Source organism: Homalodisca vitripennis, chromosome 4 (genome assembly GCF_021130785.1).
Source record: "Homalodisca vitripennis isolate AUS2020 chromosome 4, UT_GWSS_2.1, whole genome shotgun sequence".
In the NCBI taxonomy this organism is placed as follows: Eukaryota; Metazoa; Arthropoda; class Insecta; order Hemiptera; family Cicadellidae; genus Homalodisca; species Homalodisca vitripennis.
Genome location: NC_060210.1, coordinates 169,015,979 through 169,035,241, shown reverse-complemented (window position 1 = coordinate 169,035,241; position 19,263 = coordinate 169,015,979). Strand labels below are relative to the sequence as shown.

The 19,263-nt window shown below is 30.3% G+C and overlaps 1 protein-coding gene across 1 annotated transcript in view; it reads right to left on the bottom strand.

Moving 5' to 3' along the window:
- LOC124361287 (high affinity copper uptake protein 1-like) overlaps positions 1-19,263 on the bottom strand; it is a 47,246-nt gene that overhangs the window by 7,249 nt on the left and 20,734 nt on the right. The window contains 4 exon segments of the mRNA XM_046815334.1: positions 1,503-1,601; positions 7,661-7,779; positions 7,781-7,795; positions 10,454-10,626. Of these exon segments, the coding sequence (XP_046671290.1) occupies positions 1,503-1,601; positions 7,661-7,779; positions 7,781-7,795; positions 10,454-10,606 (386 nt within the window). The 5' untranslated portion in view covers positions 10,607-10,626.

The following is a 19,263-nucleotide window of genomic DNA, read 5'->3' as shown; positions in this document are numbered from 1 at the left end:
AGAATGTACACATCTAAGGAGGTAATATTCCTTGGCCAACTGAGTCTCAGAGACTCTAACACAAAACATCAACATGTATGATGCCATCTTTCATCATATTGGTGAAAATGGTACAATAAAGCTGGGGTTTAAAATGATCTCATTATTTTCTTCTGTTAGTCTTGTAACAGCACAGTTTAATGCTGTGGCTAATGGTAGCAGGCAGAGGTCTGAGGGAGCAGGGTGGCATATCTACAGTTGCCATGGCGATTGTCACACTGTAGCTTGTTGAATATGTGTATATTAGTTGTGTTTTTCCATGGATATATATATATAATATATATATATATATATATATATATATATATATATATATATATATATATATATATATATAAAATGTCCTACTCCCAATCTCCTGAGCTTTATATTAATAGTACATTTTTTGTCAGCTTTCAGCTTTCCACCATGTAGTCCTCAAACAAAATAAATGGATTTTAATTGAACACTTTTTAGAATTTAACAGATAAAAATGTTGATTTTTGTAATTTCTTTACAATTCCCCTAGTAAATAACTGCCTTACATGGTAATGCATGGATTTTTATTTCTAAGATATCACATTTATTAAAGAGTCTGAATTACTACGGTTTGAATTTTGTCCCAGCAGGAGTTGGCTGGGATTTGGGATTTATAATAGAAGACATCTATCTGTTTATCTATAAAGCTTATCTGAATCACTTCTTATAGTCCTCAGCCTACTTAATTATTTGTTTGTTAAAATGCATGATTGATTAAGACTCAATCTGTTTACTGCCACAAAATTATGAATAATATACTAAATTTAATGTTTTGTTTTGTAGGTTTAAAATATACAGTAAGCCAACATAAATTAAGAGTTAGTGTATTAAAATATTTACATAAAGTTATTTAGGTAATATAAGTATGGATTTTTTATGAGTTTCAAGTACTGCTAAAAGTCACATCTATTTACTAGTTTCTTCAACAAATTGTTTAACATTTTAAAGGCTCCTGGACCTTCCTTCTATCTGTAAGCCGAGATATCCACCCATATATTGTGAGTTCTGTTCCCACTATCGTTTGCATTCTTTAAATTTTAGTTTATACTTACTAGTTTAATATTTATGACCTAGTTTTATTTTTATTGTAATATTTTTAACATACAATTATTGCTTGATGCCATTCTTGTATGTACTTTATTGTTATATGCTACGTACACTATATGAATAAAGAATGTTTGAATTGAATTGAAAGATATTAATTTTACTTTTACTGTAAAGTAATAACAATAATAATAATAATAATAAAATATCTAGGTACTGCATTGAATACAGGTAATGTATCACTGCAAACCAACATTCCTACCCCAAAAACTAAATTCTGATATCCTATTCAGTCTAAGAAATTTGATCTACAATGTATAGATGAGAACTACTCTCTATTTTATCATACTCAAGATTACAATTTATGTAATTTTTGTAACAATTAAGTGTTATCTACTCACTGGACAACAGAATTTTCTTCTGGAGCAGTGTTCTTGTTGGTAGGAACATCCACTGAACGATATTGCAAAGAGTTGTAAGTCTTCCAGAATAGGTACTCTCTGAAAATAGTCATAATTTAGTTAATGCTATAAATAAATTAAAACATATAGACAAATGACGTAAGCCAATTTAATAAGTGCACAATCAAATCTATCTTATACAAATAAGAATAAGAGATTGAAAGCCATAATGCTTTAATGTATTGGGAGTTTAAAAATTAGATAAAAAAACAATAAACAACCATTTAATAGTCTGAAGTGCAATATACAGTAAAAAAGTACTATACTGATGAAATTAAATCTAATTATTTAATACTCAATTGTATTTTAAGACAGTACCATTACATTATTTCCACAGCTAAACAGAATGCAAAATACAGTGTCTATCAAAAGTATAAGGACACCAGCAAAATACTAATGCTAGCCACTAATCCTTAAACATTTGCTAAATTTAATTATGTTGTTGTTGTTGTTATGTGCTGTTATGTTGTTGGCTATATATAGCTATTTATTTTGTTCTAGGTTTTATCTGTTCTGTTTCTAAAAACGGCCTAAGGTCTAATTTGTCAAAACATTTTATTTTTCATGGGCTATATTATAATGGCATAACATAATTAAATTTACTAAATGTTTAATTAAGTAACAAGTAAGTAAACATGCCTTATTTTACCAGGTGAAGTTAAGGCTAAGAAGCCCTCTCAACACTTAACCTGGGGACCAACGGCTTAAAGGTGACTTCCGAACCTCCATCAACAGCCAGGCAGGCGGGCTGCTTGCAAGAACAGGATCGCTTAGCGGTCACCCATCCAAGTAGCAGCCACGCTCGACATTGCTTGATCCGGTTACCTTGTGATAACTGTCATACCCACTATACTATGCCATTGGCAACATACATACTAGAGTATATGTATTAACCCTTTGAGGTCTCAATAAAAATTGCTTCGACTGTCCTCAGGTCGTATTTAATTTCTGTTAGTTTACAGTTCTTTGACAATACACCAATGCAATTTTTAAATCCCTTTTTCTGCAACTTTTTTTTATTTTTTTCTCTTTATATATCAATGTAAATAACCTAAAAAGAATATTTACATTATTTGATAGTATTTTTTTTATAAACTTTAAGTAACATTTAAAAAATATAAAAAAGAAATAAAAAATATAAAAAACATAATTTTTATTTTTTTATACATATGTAATAAACCAAAATTACATGAATACAGGTGAAAAGGCACTAGGATCTCATCAGATACATGTTATTCATTATATTATATTATATTATATATAATACATTATATATATTATAATTTTGCCTTGTTCCAACCCTAGGCCTACTTTGGGTAACATGTCTAGCTCTTCATCTTAGTCTACTAGTTTGTAGCCTAGGCCTACCTCTATTATTTGCATCTCCTTTTCCTACTTCTATCACATTATCCACGAATTGATCAAATTCTTCCCCATCATTACCTAAAGTTTCCAATCCAAACACGTCACTTTCGTCGTCTAGGTTACCGGCGTCTAGGTTACCGTCATTTACCACAATGTTTTCAGAAGAATTTTCACTATGATTCAACTCACAATCACTATCACGGTCTTCTTCAATAATCTGTTTTTCATTTTGGATACTAATTTCACTGAAAATACTATCACAATCATCTAATTCATCTAATATTTCGTCATTGTCAGTAAAACTTGTACTTGGACCAGCCATATTTGTAAACACAGCGCAAGTGCAGACGTCAGTTGTATTGGTCTTCTATTTTCGTGAATAAAGATCGACGTAGCATTCACGTAACTAAAATAGAAGTCCAAAGTACCGAATAACTCAAATACCGAACAGCAATAGGTTAGAAATGGCCAAACAAGCAGTGACATTATCCGGTCGACCTATTGTCGACATGCGAGCGTTCAGCGAAACTGCCGCGGTCGACCTATAGTCGACGACCGATCGCAAAGGGTTAATATTTTCCTAATGTCCTTACACTGTTCACAGATAGGGTATTAAACATTACACATTTCTTAAACATACTTGAATAAATTACAATACCTAAGTTTCTTCCATACACTGACTGTGGCGGACATACATTACTCACTATTCAGCTGTCCTATAGCCTGCACATGACTGGTATCGTACTAATGAATGACACACAACACTAATAATTCCGCTGTCTTAAAGTTGGTCTGTGAATGGTGTCGCACTAAAGGTGTCAATTTATTTTTAATAATAGTGTGACTAAAAGCTAAAAACAAACCAACTGTTTCATGCTCAGTGAACTTTTACCAAATATACGCAACAGACACATGATAATGAACTTTTTCAATTTTGGAAAGGAACTGTAAAATAGTAGTGTATGTAAACAAGGTAAGGTGGAGGCATAAAAACTACATATGTCTGCAAAAACTGGAACAAAGGAGTCCATTCTGTTCAAAAAGGTGACTTGCAAAAAAATAAATAAAAAAAAATATATATCCAATATTTGTTTAGCTTTTTAAAGAAAACTCAGACATAAAAAGTACGTATAAATAACTCTTCAATAAATAAAGTCAATAGTAACAACTGTGAAAATAAACTTGCTAGTCTCAATAGCTAGATAAAGTATACGAGGGCAAATCAAATATAAACAGTAATTTATTTCTTTAGGTTTATTTGAAAACCTTATACACTTATTATTCTTTTAACATTTTTCAATATACTCTTCTGCATGATATACACACTTTTGCCACCGATTTGAAAGTGCCAGTATTCCCTAAAAAAATTTCCCATAAAAAGTTTGAGGGCGAATTGTAAGCCAATTGCGCACTTGTTCCTCGACTTCTTCATTGCACTCAAATAGTTTTCCTCCCAGAGAATCCTTCATAGGTGCGTACAAAAAATAGTCACAGGGGGACAAGTCAGAGCTATAACGAGGTTGCTGAAGGGTTTTCCAGCCCATTTCTTACAGTGTTTCCCTTGTCAAAGCCGCAGTGTGATGCCAGGTGTTGTCATGGAGGAGAATAACATCTCTGATGGGCATGTCTCTTCTTTTGTTTTGATTTGCCGACCGTAACAACACAGTAGTAAGCTGCATTCACTGTACTTTGATCATGCAGAAAATCGACAAATAAAATTCCCCTATAGTCCAAAAAAATCGTTGCAAGGACTTATTCAGCAGAATTTGAACAGCACGAATATTGTCATCTGTAAGGCTTATCCTTTGGCATCGATCATGATTTTCGTTTTCAACCTGTTCTTGTCCACCCTTAAATTCTTACATGAGGAGATAGCAAGATACTGTAAATGTACAAAATATACACAGTTTTGTAGTGAACAAAAGGATTTTATAGGGCAAGAAGTATATCAGATAATGATGAATTTTTGTCATTATCAATTTGTTCACAACCTAACTCACATTCCACCGGTTTATAATCATCCAGACTACCTGACAACAAATCTGACAAAGAAATATCATCATACACTTCATTTTCCGATATGTCACTTTCATTATCAAAACTAATATTTTCATCATCCAATAGTTCATGTATATTATTTGAACAACGATAATTGCCCATTTCACAACATAACAATAAATTATAAGCAAATAGCCTACATAATAACCTAGCAACAGTAGCAACAAAGATCGTCTAGGCCGTGCAGAGCGTCACCAGCTGCATAGTCTGTCAGCTGTATGCCGTGCGGCACTTGGATTGATATCAGCTGACGAGTAATATTACGAATATAAACTATATAAAATGAATTGATATTTATGAGTAGAGGATTCAACTAGTGGAAGTTATTACTAGTTTTCACGTAACAATAGCGGAAAATTGACACACACACACACACACAAAACATATTGAACATGATTTCACATTCAAATTTCATGTCATAATAAAAGGATGTGATATTTAACTGTTTTATTACAATGTCAACAAGCGCACCAAACAATAAACAACCCGAAACTGACTCAAGAGTTTCTGGAATGGATGATATAACACTCAACAAAATGGTTGCTTTCGTAACAGCTTTGCACCATGATGAGTGCTGACCGATCATAATTACTAAAGTAATCAGGCTTTCGTATGGTATAAATAATATTACTAAAAACTGTTTTATGTCATATGTAAAAATTGAATAAGATTTTTCTGTTTTCAAACTGTTGAAACTTTTATTTTTTTCAATACAGTTATTTGTTGTCCAAATAAATACATTATTTCAAAAATCATTTTATTAAATTATAACTCCTACATAAAAACATTCAATTGACCATAGTTACTCCAGAATTGAAAATTTTCTGTAATAATACTCTGAATTTTCAATAAAAAATAACTCCTATGGAACTTTTCAAAGTTACTGTACTTCGTTGAAGAAACTGGTCAACCGCCGTAAATCTTGACTTTAAATAATTATTGTAGTTTTTTCAATTCGTAACCAAATACATAATGGTCAGTTATGTTTTATATACAAGAAAGAAAGTTCAGAATCTCGTCTTTTCATTGACATATGATATGCCAGAGTATAACGTAGCCTTTAATATTAAATCATGAGTTAAAGTGAAATAGTACAGGATCACCAGGTATCTGATGGTTGCAACCTCACAAACATAGAAACAGTGATATACTAATAATACCATAATGCACATAATACCAATTTAGAAATATTAAAAGTTTAAAAATGCAGGGAAGTACACAAGAGGAGATAAATTCACAGCTCAAGAGTATTTATTGATAAGACTGAAGAGTAATGATAAGGCATTTAAAAGAGTACTGTTATGGCAATAAAAGCTGGCTCTTCCTGTTTTCTTTCTCTTCTCTCATCCTCAGCTACAAACTTACTTTTGAAGTAAAAGTTGGTTATTTACAACATTAGATGTTGCAATCTGAAACAATGTTTCTTAAGCTCTGTTCTGGGACATCAATTATCATCAGAATCTTACTGAATTTGTATGTTTGTTTTATATCCTTTCGGAATGGAGTTTACAAAACCCTTAAGACATGGTTACTACAGATCTAGGTATAAGTAACAGACGTGTTGAATGTTCAGCTCACAAAATTCATGTAAAGATATTTTGAAACATCTCTGTATTTGCAGATAAACCTAAACAAAATGGCAGTTTTTAAAAGTTTTTTTGAAACTTGGATACCAAATACGTTATATATATTTTTTACATGAAACGCATAAAAACCTGAACTGAAATAATTATTTTACGATAAAGGCTTAAAATTATGTCTTGTAAATAGGAGTACCCAGTATGTGTCTCTTGTTCACTTCATTTACTATTTTGACTAATGATACAAAATATAATCTATATATATATATATATATAAGATGCTCTGGTTTTTCTAATACAGTATTAGATATGACGTGTTTAGAATAACTATTTATTTATAATAAGTGTTTGTGTATTTACTTTTCTATAATATATACATTTTAATTGCACTTGGGTCAACTATTATTTGGCTTAAACATGATTACTAACCCCTGAACAGAATAAAGAGAAGGTGACTGTAATATTTTGTTACAAAGTAGTGAAACCAGTTGTTTTAGACAACCATTTTGAATACAAAATGTTGCTATTACCCATGATCAGAAAATCAGCTGACAACTTATCTGTATACTTTATATGTCTTAAGTGTAATATTAATGACTTAGCACATCATAATACTTAGGGATTTCATTGCTAGTTGTGTTGGCAGCAAATATTGTATAGAACAAGTATTAATGTTATACTTTTGTTGATCTTGTATTGAGTAAAGTTTTGTTCAGAAATCACAGAAAATGCTTTTATGACATTTTATTTTATTTTCTTTCACACATCAAATAAAACGGAACAATTAAAGTGCATTTTTTATATCTGGTATGGAATATACCATTGCACTATTATCGTTTTCTCTAAGTATTATTATTATTATATATATATATACAATATTTATTGTGTACAAAACTAAATTGTAACACTTGTTCCAATACATTGGTACATTGAATGAAGCAATACAAGAGAAGTAACAGTTAGATACTGACATGAAGGTGTAATGTAAATAAGATTACTATCTACTGTCAACAGCACAGTGGTACCAGTTATCCTCATAGACATACACCTGTCCAAAGAACTATTCAGAGTCTATAACACAAAAATAGTACTCACCTATAGTACTTGAGGCCTTCATATAGTGCTGCCATAAAAAATATTCCAAACATTGAACCAATCAAGCCACCTACACTTGAAATCTTCCAGAACTCAAACAGAATCGTCTCATTGTATCCCAAAATGGAATGTCATCTATAAAGAAAAACTCAGTCAACCAGTATTATTAAACAGTTATTTAAAGAAAAAACAAAAGGAATCACTCTGTTTTAAAATCAATTCTGCTTCCTCCATACTCTGACCATAATAAAAAGATCTGATACAGTTAATTTTATAATTTAGCAATAAATTTAAACATCTAATAAGCAATAATGTTATTAGTATTATCCTTCGGATCCCAACTACAGCTGGTCAGATTGGATCGCTATGTGACTTGAAAAGTCCCAAGATCCGATTAAATGAACTCTGCTGTCAAGTGCACAGTACAGCCAAATCAGATTTTGCAATTATTTGTGCTTTCTATGTATATAACTTTTTGGAAAACCAATTTACTTCAGGTTAAATGTATTGTACTGTACTGTACTAGGATGACTCCATCCTTAGAAAATTTGTTTATGGAACTTCTTGAACAGAAATTTCTCAATACCCAAACAATCATATCCAAGGTACACAGCCGGCATATTTGTAATCTGGACACATGGCTTGGACTTGCTACAAAAATGTTTACTCAATTTAAATACTTGTACTACACTAAATTTTACATGGAGAATTTCATCTAAATTACTAGCTTTCCTAGGTGTAGATTTTATTCTGAAAAATATTTGTTTTAAAACTGAATTACATATCAAAGAAAGTGACAAAATGCAATACCTACACTACACTAGTTTTCATCCAATGCATATTGAATGTTCAATTTCCAAAAGTTTATCTTTTAAAGCAAAAATATTTACAGTCAATAATATGATTTTGAAAAATATATAAGTAGACTTTCACAAGCACTAATTGAAAGAGAATCTCCAAAAAAATTAATAGGAAGGTAAACTAACTCTCTTAGTAATAATATCAATTCATTTGCACTTAATGACCTCAAACTTATTTGAAAATATTTTCCAGGTCTACATAAAATAAAAAAATCCTCAAAGTAGCTTTTTCTATTCTTGAACATTCAACAGAAACTCAAAATCAATTTTCGCTAACTCTTCAACTTAAAAAATCATTCATGTCCAAAAAGTATTAGTCCTTATCAACAACTCAAAATGTATGAACCCTCTAAATCCCAAATGTGCAAAATTCCAAAATTGGAATGTGCAAACTCATAGAATAATCTAAATTAGAGGTCTCAAAACTATGGCTAATGGTTTTAACCAGGAAAAATTAATCTATGTGAATAGCAAAACGAGAATGGATTCAGTACTGTGAGTGAGGGATTTGTGCTAGCTAGGCTAACTTAATTATTAGTTAGAGCTTATCTTTTAATTAATATTTCTAATAGTATTTCTCATATTCGTTATTATATTATTAATCTATTCAGTATATTAATCAATCAATCAATCAATCATATTCGTTATTATATTATTAATCTATTCAGTATATTAGTATATTTTACTAAAATATTGACCACAACAGACAGCCAAATAATGCTCAATTCTCTTGGAATTTCTCACTACATTTATAACACTTTATTGCTTTACACCAATATGGTTACAAATTATGGACGTAGCCATAAAATGGGAAAAAAGTAGTGCACAAATATACTATAAATATACAGCCTATTAGAGCGCTAGACTAGATAAAGAATTCACCTAATATCACAATGTAAACATTCAATATTTCTAGTACAGACCAAACTAGGCAGAATGAGGCATGGAGAGGGAAGAGTTAACAGTCTGCAAATCTGGCTCCCTAACTCCCACAAATTGTCTATCTCACCCAATGGCTCAACAGATTGAACCAAATACAGACCTCTCCACTGTATAAGTGTCACTGAACATTGCAGTTCACTTGAAGAAGCGATTGATAGTAATGACATCATGTACTATGTCTTCTCATGAGGAGTGGAGATAAAGGGTGGCTCGTGAAAAAGCCATGGTTCGAGCGAGTTGGCTCAATCTTGGTACGAGTAATTTATCAGCTCGACTAAGTGGGGATGTCGACTGCATTTTGGTTGAAAACATAACCAGTTTGTGTTAGAAAAAATATAGATACAGGCCCTGACCGAAATTAGTCACCAGTTTGAAGATGCCTGCATAAAATTTGAGTAGTATTCGATCGCTTTGGATGAGTTAACGTATATGATCCATTCGGCTCAAGTTTTTCTTTACCTGATATTAAGTTCTTGAATTAAATATAATTAAATATAAAAATATATTAAATTAAATACTTTATAAATTTCAATTGATCTAAAAACCGTAGGGAAGTGACTACAGATAAAGGTAAATTTATTGGTGGCCCAATATAAGGCTTAGGATTTGTTTCAAATGCACTTCAAAATGCTCATGGAAAAATAAGGTATCAGAAGTAAGGGGCCATTCCTTAAAACCGTAATACTAAATCAGATATTTCATACCCCCCTCCCTCCACTATAACGGGCTTGTAACGGTAGCACTAATCCCCCTCAATAGTTATGTAACGCTGCCATAATAATAATTTATATTATTCTAATAATTGTTAATATAATAGAGTCAATTTTTACTCTAAAGTAAAACGTGTTACATTAATTCCGTAATTCCCACTTGATTATTCAAGGACAGATTATGCATCAGGAAGAAACTTTTTGATTTGATACAGAACTTGACCATGGTGGCTCAATTACATTAAATTTAAATACTATTCTGAAATGATCAAAATTCTTACCATGTGCATCATGGAGCTATGATCCATCATAACATGACTACTTTGTGTTACAGGTGATTCCGATGTTTGTAGCATGCTGTTGTGATCGTGGCCATGAGCATTGTGGTCGTGGCCATGAGCACTATGTTCTATGTGGTGTCCCATGTGCTCCATGAGTGTAGTTTTCCTGACAACTGCAACGAATCAAAATAGAAACATTTTATCGCCATAACAACCAAATATAGATATACTACACTAGCAAGTACCAATCATTCTTTCACCTGCCCTATCGTGTGTGGATGTGTGTTTCAGTGCACTTGTTCTGTGCAATGACATGGTTGGTAATCAATCTGGATCCTCAGGTAATTGCTTGAATTTTTCGAAGTGCAAATCGTTTTGTTGTTAACCATGACCGAGGCAAGTTCATCACCACATACTGATTAGTTTTGAATTTTTTCTGTATGCTTAAGGGATTTTTTGGTATTTGAAGAAGAGGATAGATTTCAATCCTTGAAATGTAATGTTTTATTTTTGCAACATTAACAATGGAATATTTCTGGAAACCTTAATTCTTTCAAATAATCTATTGTCAACAATAATCTTTAAACAAGAATTAGATATGGTATTATTGAAACAACAGAGCAAAACAAATAAAATCTATATGTGAGTACACTAAATCTAATCATTAAATAAAATTCTAAGCTGAAAATAATTAATTGTACAACGAATCAGCTTTTCGTAGCGGTCAACCTGGAATTAAAAAATGCCTGCCATAGCAAACTTGTACTTCCGACAAATATAGTATGATAGGCTGGCGGTCCGGTTACCCAAAACAGCTGATAAGCTTTCCTCTCCCCGCGCCGTCCTTGCAGAGTTGGGACATGAACGAGTCAAGAAAAACCTGTGTCAATAGACGAACCTGGTGGTCTTCTAACCTTAAGTATTTTAGATATAAATATATTTATAAGACTATATTTTCTTGTGACTGGTAACAATTATGATGAACTAAATTTTTATTAAGAGGAACTTGGGGTCTGGGAGATGGGCAGGAGGCGGTATACAGTGCTTGTTTCGAATCGGTGATGGGAGGTACCATATTTTATAAATTGGTATACCTTTTATTTAACTTCTTTTTAAATTCAAAATTTAATTTAAGCAATAAAGGCTGGCTGGAGCACAAAAGGCCTGATCCCACAACCTCCGAGGATTCCGTGTGTGATCTAGTGGTTACCAACGGGATCGAACCTGAACAATAAAGATTAGAATATATTTAATATTCAAGGATACTCGCTAGCTACACCTTATCATGTAGCATTTTTATCATTTACAGAGTGTTTATTTAAATAAATTTTTGGAATACACAAGACATGGTTTGGTTGGATTATTGAACATAACCAAGTAAAAAAGAGAAATTATTTTGAAATTTAGAATTTTCCTCCCTTTCCTCAACATACTGTGTAGGCTATATCTTTTCCACATAGCTCGCTAAAGGCAATGCCCCCTTTTTAAATCTCTTAAAAAGATAGTAATTGTAATACTATTATTCTTTCAAACCATCCATTACCGATAACAAATTTTAAACAAATTAGTGATTATATATTTCAATAATATTATCAAAATGATTAAATTATTTTAATCATTGAGTAAATATTTTAAAATGAAAATAGCAAGGTGTAATGTTGAGTATTTGTTGTTTTACAAACATAATTCTATGCCATTATCACTCTTAATGCAATCTACTGTACTCTAATTAAAGAAAGAGTTTATCAGTTAGTACACGCACTAGACAGACACAAAATAATCTACATTACGCAGAACAATACTAATTAGCTGCTGTCTTCAGAAAAGGTAACATCTCTACTTTATGAGAAATTAGGTCAAATATATTGAAATTTTAGGCAATGTCTAGATATAAAAATGAACTCAATAGCAACATACGTAAGTATCAGTGAAATAAGAGTGGCAACACTACAACACTGTCTATCATGTAACTGAGTGACGACGGCAGGAAATTGAGAGAGGGAAAACCTGTTCCCATCAGATACTGAGAATACCTACCAGAGGACAGCAATTTACTACCTTAGTTATTTTCCTCATCTTTCTTAATACAAAATGTATTGGTACCTTAAATTACAAAGTGGATTTACATATAATTTTACATTAATTATTTTACCAACATCTGTACATTATACAAGTTACAGATGTATTTAAAGAAAAAAAAAAATATATATATATATATTACAACAAGTCAACATTAGATAAATAATGTTAGTAATAATAATAATAATATATATATATATATATATATATATATATATATATATATATATATATATATATATATATTATTGTTTTGTATTTAAAAAAATGAATATTCTACTGTAAATGATAAATTATACAGTGTTCAGTATAAAAATAAAGACAGTGTTAATTGTGTGTAAAGCTCTGTGTAAAAAGGTTAATGTAATGTAAAAAAATGTTATGTTACACAACACACACACATGCACGCACGCACGCACACGCACACACTTCAAACTTCACACACACACATAATTATCACTGTCTTTATTCTTATACTGAACACTGTATAATTTATCATTTACAGTAGAATATTCATTTTTTTTTAATACAAAACAATCTGCTATTTTACAAACTGAAAATATTAAAAGAATGTTATAGTAGATTAGTTTTTTCTTTTTGTAATTCTACACTCAATTACTTCATACTTTACTTTAAATTAATTAGTACATTTACATTAACACTAACTTTGAAGATTAGTTTTAATTCTTTAATGTAATTCTAAGATGTAAAGATGTTATACATACTGTTGTAGCGTTATGTTGAGGTTAGTTAACATATGTTACTTCTTTATAGTTGCTTCAAGTCACAATCCTTGAAGTTAAAAGGCAAGACACACTGTACAATCACTTTGATATGTGCAGTTCATTAACGAGGTATTAACAGAACCATAACAGTCATTATTTCATATTGTGTTATTAGTTAGCATTTGACTGGCTGATTCAGCTGTTTCAATGATATCAGATTAAATAAAATAAGTCACTCTTCAATTTACAAGACATAATTGTAACTCGAATATAATATGTTTAAGTATTTAATTTATTGTTTAGATCATCCAATAAATACTAAATTAATAAAAATTAATTATAATCAACATTGCAGCTGTTTGTGAGAAGTAAATACTAGTGTATATTGATGTATAGTGGATGATTATAAATCCTTGGCCACCAACATCCGACTGATCAGTTATGTACAGTCATATACATATAAATTAGTATGTTATCTAAGTGTAAAAATATTATTTTTAGTATTTCTGATTTATTTATGTAGAGTACATTTTTGATGTAAGTAATAATACGTGTAATCTTATTTTTAATGAACACTATTTAATAGCGTATATTCAGCATCATTTCAATAACTAAGAAACAGATCAAAATCATTCATTTAAAAGAGTTAAGAAATGTTTTCTCAGAAGATTGTGTGTTATATTTAAAACGACTCTAACAAATAAGTTACAAAGTTTTTATCATTTTGGGGAATGAGTGTTTTATCTTTCATACATTTTTCTGTTTTGATCATTTTTAAGATGTTAAACATAAATTTTTTTACTGGTACCATTTTGAAACCAACAAAAATGTGATGCTTGTGTTTAGCTCTACATTACATCACAATAAGATAGCCATGCAAAATTACAATGTCATGACTTAAAAATGTTTTTGTGAATATCTATGTAACACATGCAGACAGACAGACTGAAAACTAAATGTTTAGACATATACTTACATCTACAAAGTATTGTGTGTTCTTTAACTAAACTAAGAGCATTTAAAATATTTAATTGGTGTTCTAAAACTCTTTTTACTATAAACTAGATTTAAAAAAAAATTTAAACTATTATAATGGATGTTACTTCAATAATGCACTAATACCAGACTTATGCTTATTAGAGATAAATACTATATATATTAATGATAATAAAGGTGATACTTGTTAAGTATATATGGTGATGTAATATTAAAGATACATGATTTTATTTGAGAAGTAACTTTCGTTAATTATGAAAGTTATTGATCCGAGTTAATCTAAAAATTTTAAGCTCATCCAAAACATATTGAATCACAAAAACACACATTCACATTCACATTCACAGAGAATTATGGTTATTTATTATTTTAATGTTAATTAGTACTTGACTTATTCACATACAAAGTATTTGAAGATGTAATAAATTGAAACAAGTATTTGTTAAAGAATTAAATTTACCACAAATAGATGAGGAAGGCAAGAAGAGAACAGACTGAACTGGAGCAGTGAAATGCAACAGGAGGAAATTACAGTTTTACTGACAAAGAGGGAGAGAGAGGGAAAGAGAGAGAGAGTTGTGTGTTTGAGCAATTTTGCCTTTCACTACAGAAGGACCTGACATTGACCAGGAACTGACATACCACATTGGTATCATTCTTAAAACAGGATCACTGAACATTTCAATATTAATTTCATCACTGTTACAAAATTGTACTTTACTCCCAATTATCATCTATATAACTTACAATCATTTTAAATTAGCAATATATACAGAATTTCAAGTATTTTACGTCTGAAATAAAATAAAAATTATTACTGTAAATAAACTGAATTGATTATATTTTCATAACTGAATTAATTTGATTAATTATAATTTACTGTAAGTTTATTGTGAATTATATCTGATATGCTAGAGGTTTAAGTTAGTTAGTTGAAAATGTATCAAGATGTATATCACTACAATTTTTATACTATATTAACTTTTGAACTATAATCTTGAATTTAATTATTATTTTTCATAATTTTACATTGAATAATTTTGGATGTTTTATATTGTATTCTAAAGATAGAACAGTGCGAGTTGAGCCACAAATTAATAACCACAATATCCTGTTTTCTTCTCCGAACACAATGATAATACATAACATGACCTTTATGGACAAGTAATATGCTGAAACCATGATGCATATATGTTCAGTCCTTGATAAAACATAAATAAATTCTGATATTTTTAATACCACTTTATGAAAGATTTTTCAAATCCAATAAAGCGTTTAAATGGCAACAATCTCTAAAGCAGTCAACATAAAAAAATAAAGAAGAGTAACATAAAAATCACACTGAAAAAATATAAACTGGAATTATTAACAAAATTATTTTGACAATAATAAACGTTAAAACACACTTAAATGTGAAAATAAACAATTCTACAAATAACACATCCAAATACATGTTTTAGAATTTATATGTACTTTAAAATGATAAAATGTAAGATAAAATATCTAAAATGTGGGGATAAAATGTATTATCTTTTTACATTTTAAAATCAGTGCTCTGTAGATGTATTTTATTCAATTATCTTTAATATTTAATGAAGTTTTCAGCAACACTAGGAAAAAATATTAACTTTGTCTATTCCTTCTTGCACAAAACTAATCCAAATAAGAAAATTGAACCTCTTTTTAGAGAATACTTTTAAACAAAACTTCTCCAAGCACTATAAGATTAATATTATGTTTTATTCTGTCAAGTGCTTTTTTAGTAGCGTAGTTCAAATAGCAATGACAGCAGTGTGACCTCTTAACTACAGATGGCACAAGTTATGATATCGAATCATTTATAATTTACGGGATATTTATTAAAATTTTACTACAAAATATAACTAATTACAAAAACTTAAGACATAAGGAATTCAAAACTGACTTCCCTGACATGTCACAACATGTTTACGATTGTTGAAAGGGAAAACTGAGATGAGGTTATCAATGTGCATTAATGGCATTGTATTAGACACAACACGCTAATCTCTCTGAGACTAATAGTATAAGTAGACAAGAGATTGCAGTAAGTCCATATTACAATGAGGAAAAACTCATCAAATGTACTTAAAATTAAAAGTAGGCCGTATTCATCAGATGAAGTCTGATTTCAACAACAAAACAGGATACTTTACAATTACTATAGGGTTCTATTGCTTTACGTGACAAATGTTTACTAAAAGATAGCTATAAACTCTATAAATCCAAAATTGTACACATCTAAGTGCTCAATACTCTTGAGAAAATTATTCATTTGTATATTACTTTTACTTTAAATTTATTTATTACATGTACATTAGTTGAATTTGAATTGGGAAATAAACAATGTAATTGGAAAAAGTTAGCAGTTTGTTTGTTTTTAACAGTTTCCGAATTGAAATATAACTTCAATATTTAAAAGGCATTACATTGTAAGAGTGTAGAGTGAGATAATGTGTGCTGTCATGTTTAAAAGCTATTAAAATATAACTGAGTGATAAGGAAATATTGCTGAAGTTGGTTTCTTTCCCTATCAAGTTCAAGCCAATCACCAATAATGGTTTGGTATGGACGCAAACTATACTCAGACGTATTCTTTACATTCAATACACAAAGTACAAAGCAAATGTTTTGACCAAACTTATTTTCAATGTATTCAAACTGCACACATATAACTTCTCCCAAACATGTTCAAAGTGGTACTGCACACTTTGGGCTTGAGTCAAAAACATTATATGGCGTTTTTAATAAACTCTGACCTCTCAAATATGTACACAGACCACAAATTAGTTATAATGTTCTTAAGTTCCACAACGACACATTTTACAGCCATAAGCAGAATAGCAAACATATCACTCAAAAAGAGTCAGTATGTGCCTAAGAAATACCATATCCCTTCTATGATAAGTGCTGTACACACAAGCAATGAAATTTTAAAAACTCACTCTTAATCTTAAAGAAAGACAACGATTTATAGATGTCAGTGTTTGAAAGGGTTACAAATAAAACTGTCTGAAGAGACCTGCAATAATCACAATACTCTAAATGGCTACACATGTGATACTTAAAATTCTCTTTTGTACTTTAAACTCTTTGGGTTTCAGATGAATACCTCAAAAACTAACATGATATTTAATTCAGATGTACATATAGACATAGAAAACATTCAGGGCCACTTCTTTCTTGATGGTGAGAAACAAGGTTCTAGAAATAGGAGCAAACAATATCAGCTTGAGCACAGGTATTAATATAGTGAGACCAATTCACCGTTTCATCAAAAATAACCCCAAGAAGAACAGAATCTGATGTAATTATCTCAAAACCCTTAAAAGAACTACACCTGCCATGTTTTAATAAACCCCATTTTTCAGGTCGGGAATAAAGCATATTAATGTAGGATCATCGAAATAGAACACTACATTAGAGTTAGTATTCTAAAGCCCTGTATATCAGCTCTGAGGAATCCTTGATGTAACTCATGACCAACTGTCACAGTTTCCATCATTCAACACTGACACTGCTAGTTTTTCCCACCTGTCTCATTAGTATAGTTCGGCCACCATACTATCACCAACCAAAATGAAGTACTCACTGATGTATTTATTAAATCCATTGGTTTTTTATTAGCAAATTAATCTATATACTACACATGCAGTAAAAACCATTTGACATCAACAGATGTTTCAATCAACTTTTACATTAATTTTGATTCTTCAATCATTGGACTCTCTCAGAAAGCCTTAATAACCTGTGACAGTAATCTGTAATGAAATACTGTATTTTTAGGCTTAATTATTTATTGTACCTGTTGTTTCCTGCCACTCTACATCTCAGTCTTAGACCAAGCAGCAACTACAGAATTACTTCAGAAAAATAGAAACTTGGATGTCTTAATTCACAGAGAAATTCTTTATACGACTCTGGGATTCAATATTTTGACAACCCTACAGATTTCTTTGGAGGCCTAAAACTCTTTAAAGTTTTTTTTTTATACAGCTGACTTATAATCATATACCATAACTCAAATAAGGGTGTATTTCAGTAAAATAGCCTGTTCTTAAAATTTTCATGAAATAATATATGGTTAGGTTACTTAAGGTGTACCTAACCAAAGATATCCGCTATTTCATCATTCCAGGTCAGACATCAATTAACAATGAATGCATTTCCAAAATTAAATGGAATCTGAGTTGTATATGAGCTCTTCATATCTACCACAACCACAGGATGATTTATAGAAAGACTAGTCCCTGAAAGACTCTATGGGAATAACTAACCAAAGATATCCGCTATTTCATCATTCCAGGTCAGACATCAATTAACAATGAATGCATTTCCAAAATTAAATGGAATCTGAGTTGTATATGAGCTCTTCATATCTACCACAACCACAGGATGATTTATAGAAAGACTAGTCCCTGAAAAACTCTATGGGAAATTAATTATTGTACTTTATATGATATAAATCTTTATACACTGAATTTATCCTAAATATAACAAGAAATTAATTGGAAACTACCTTTTCATGCTCCTGTAATTCTACAGTTTTCATAAGATATGGTACAGTATCAATTGAAGAACAACCTTTTATCAAAGTTGTTTAAGATTCAGATTTTTAAACTGTTCCAATCATCTTTCTTGATTTACATGATTACTACTATATCATTAACTGAGCACAATTTCAGTTAAAATATCAGCATTATTTACCAACCAATTTTTATTTTCTGGAGTGAAAATGTCTACCTGTATGATTAAATTTAACAACTTTTATTACCTAAAAAATTGTCATAATCGTATCAGTTTATATGTTTATAAGCTTTAAGAAGTTCAACCACCCATTACCTTGAAACATAATATGGTAATCTAATATTAATTTTTCTCTTGATTTGAGACTCCAAGAACTGTGACAAATAGATTTTTTTTTATTTACTGATTTTTATATTTAAAAAATAAAATCTAAAAAACTCATACACACAGACAGATGTTAAACTA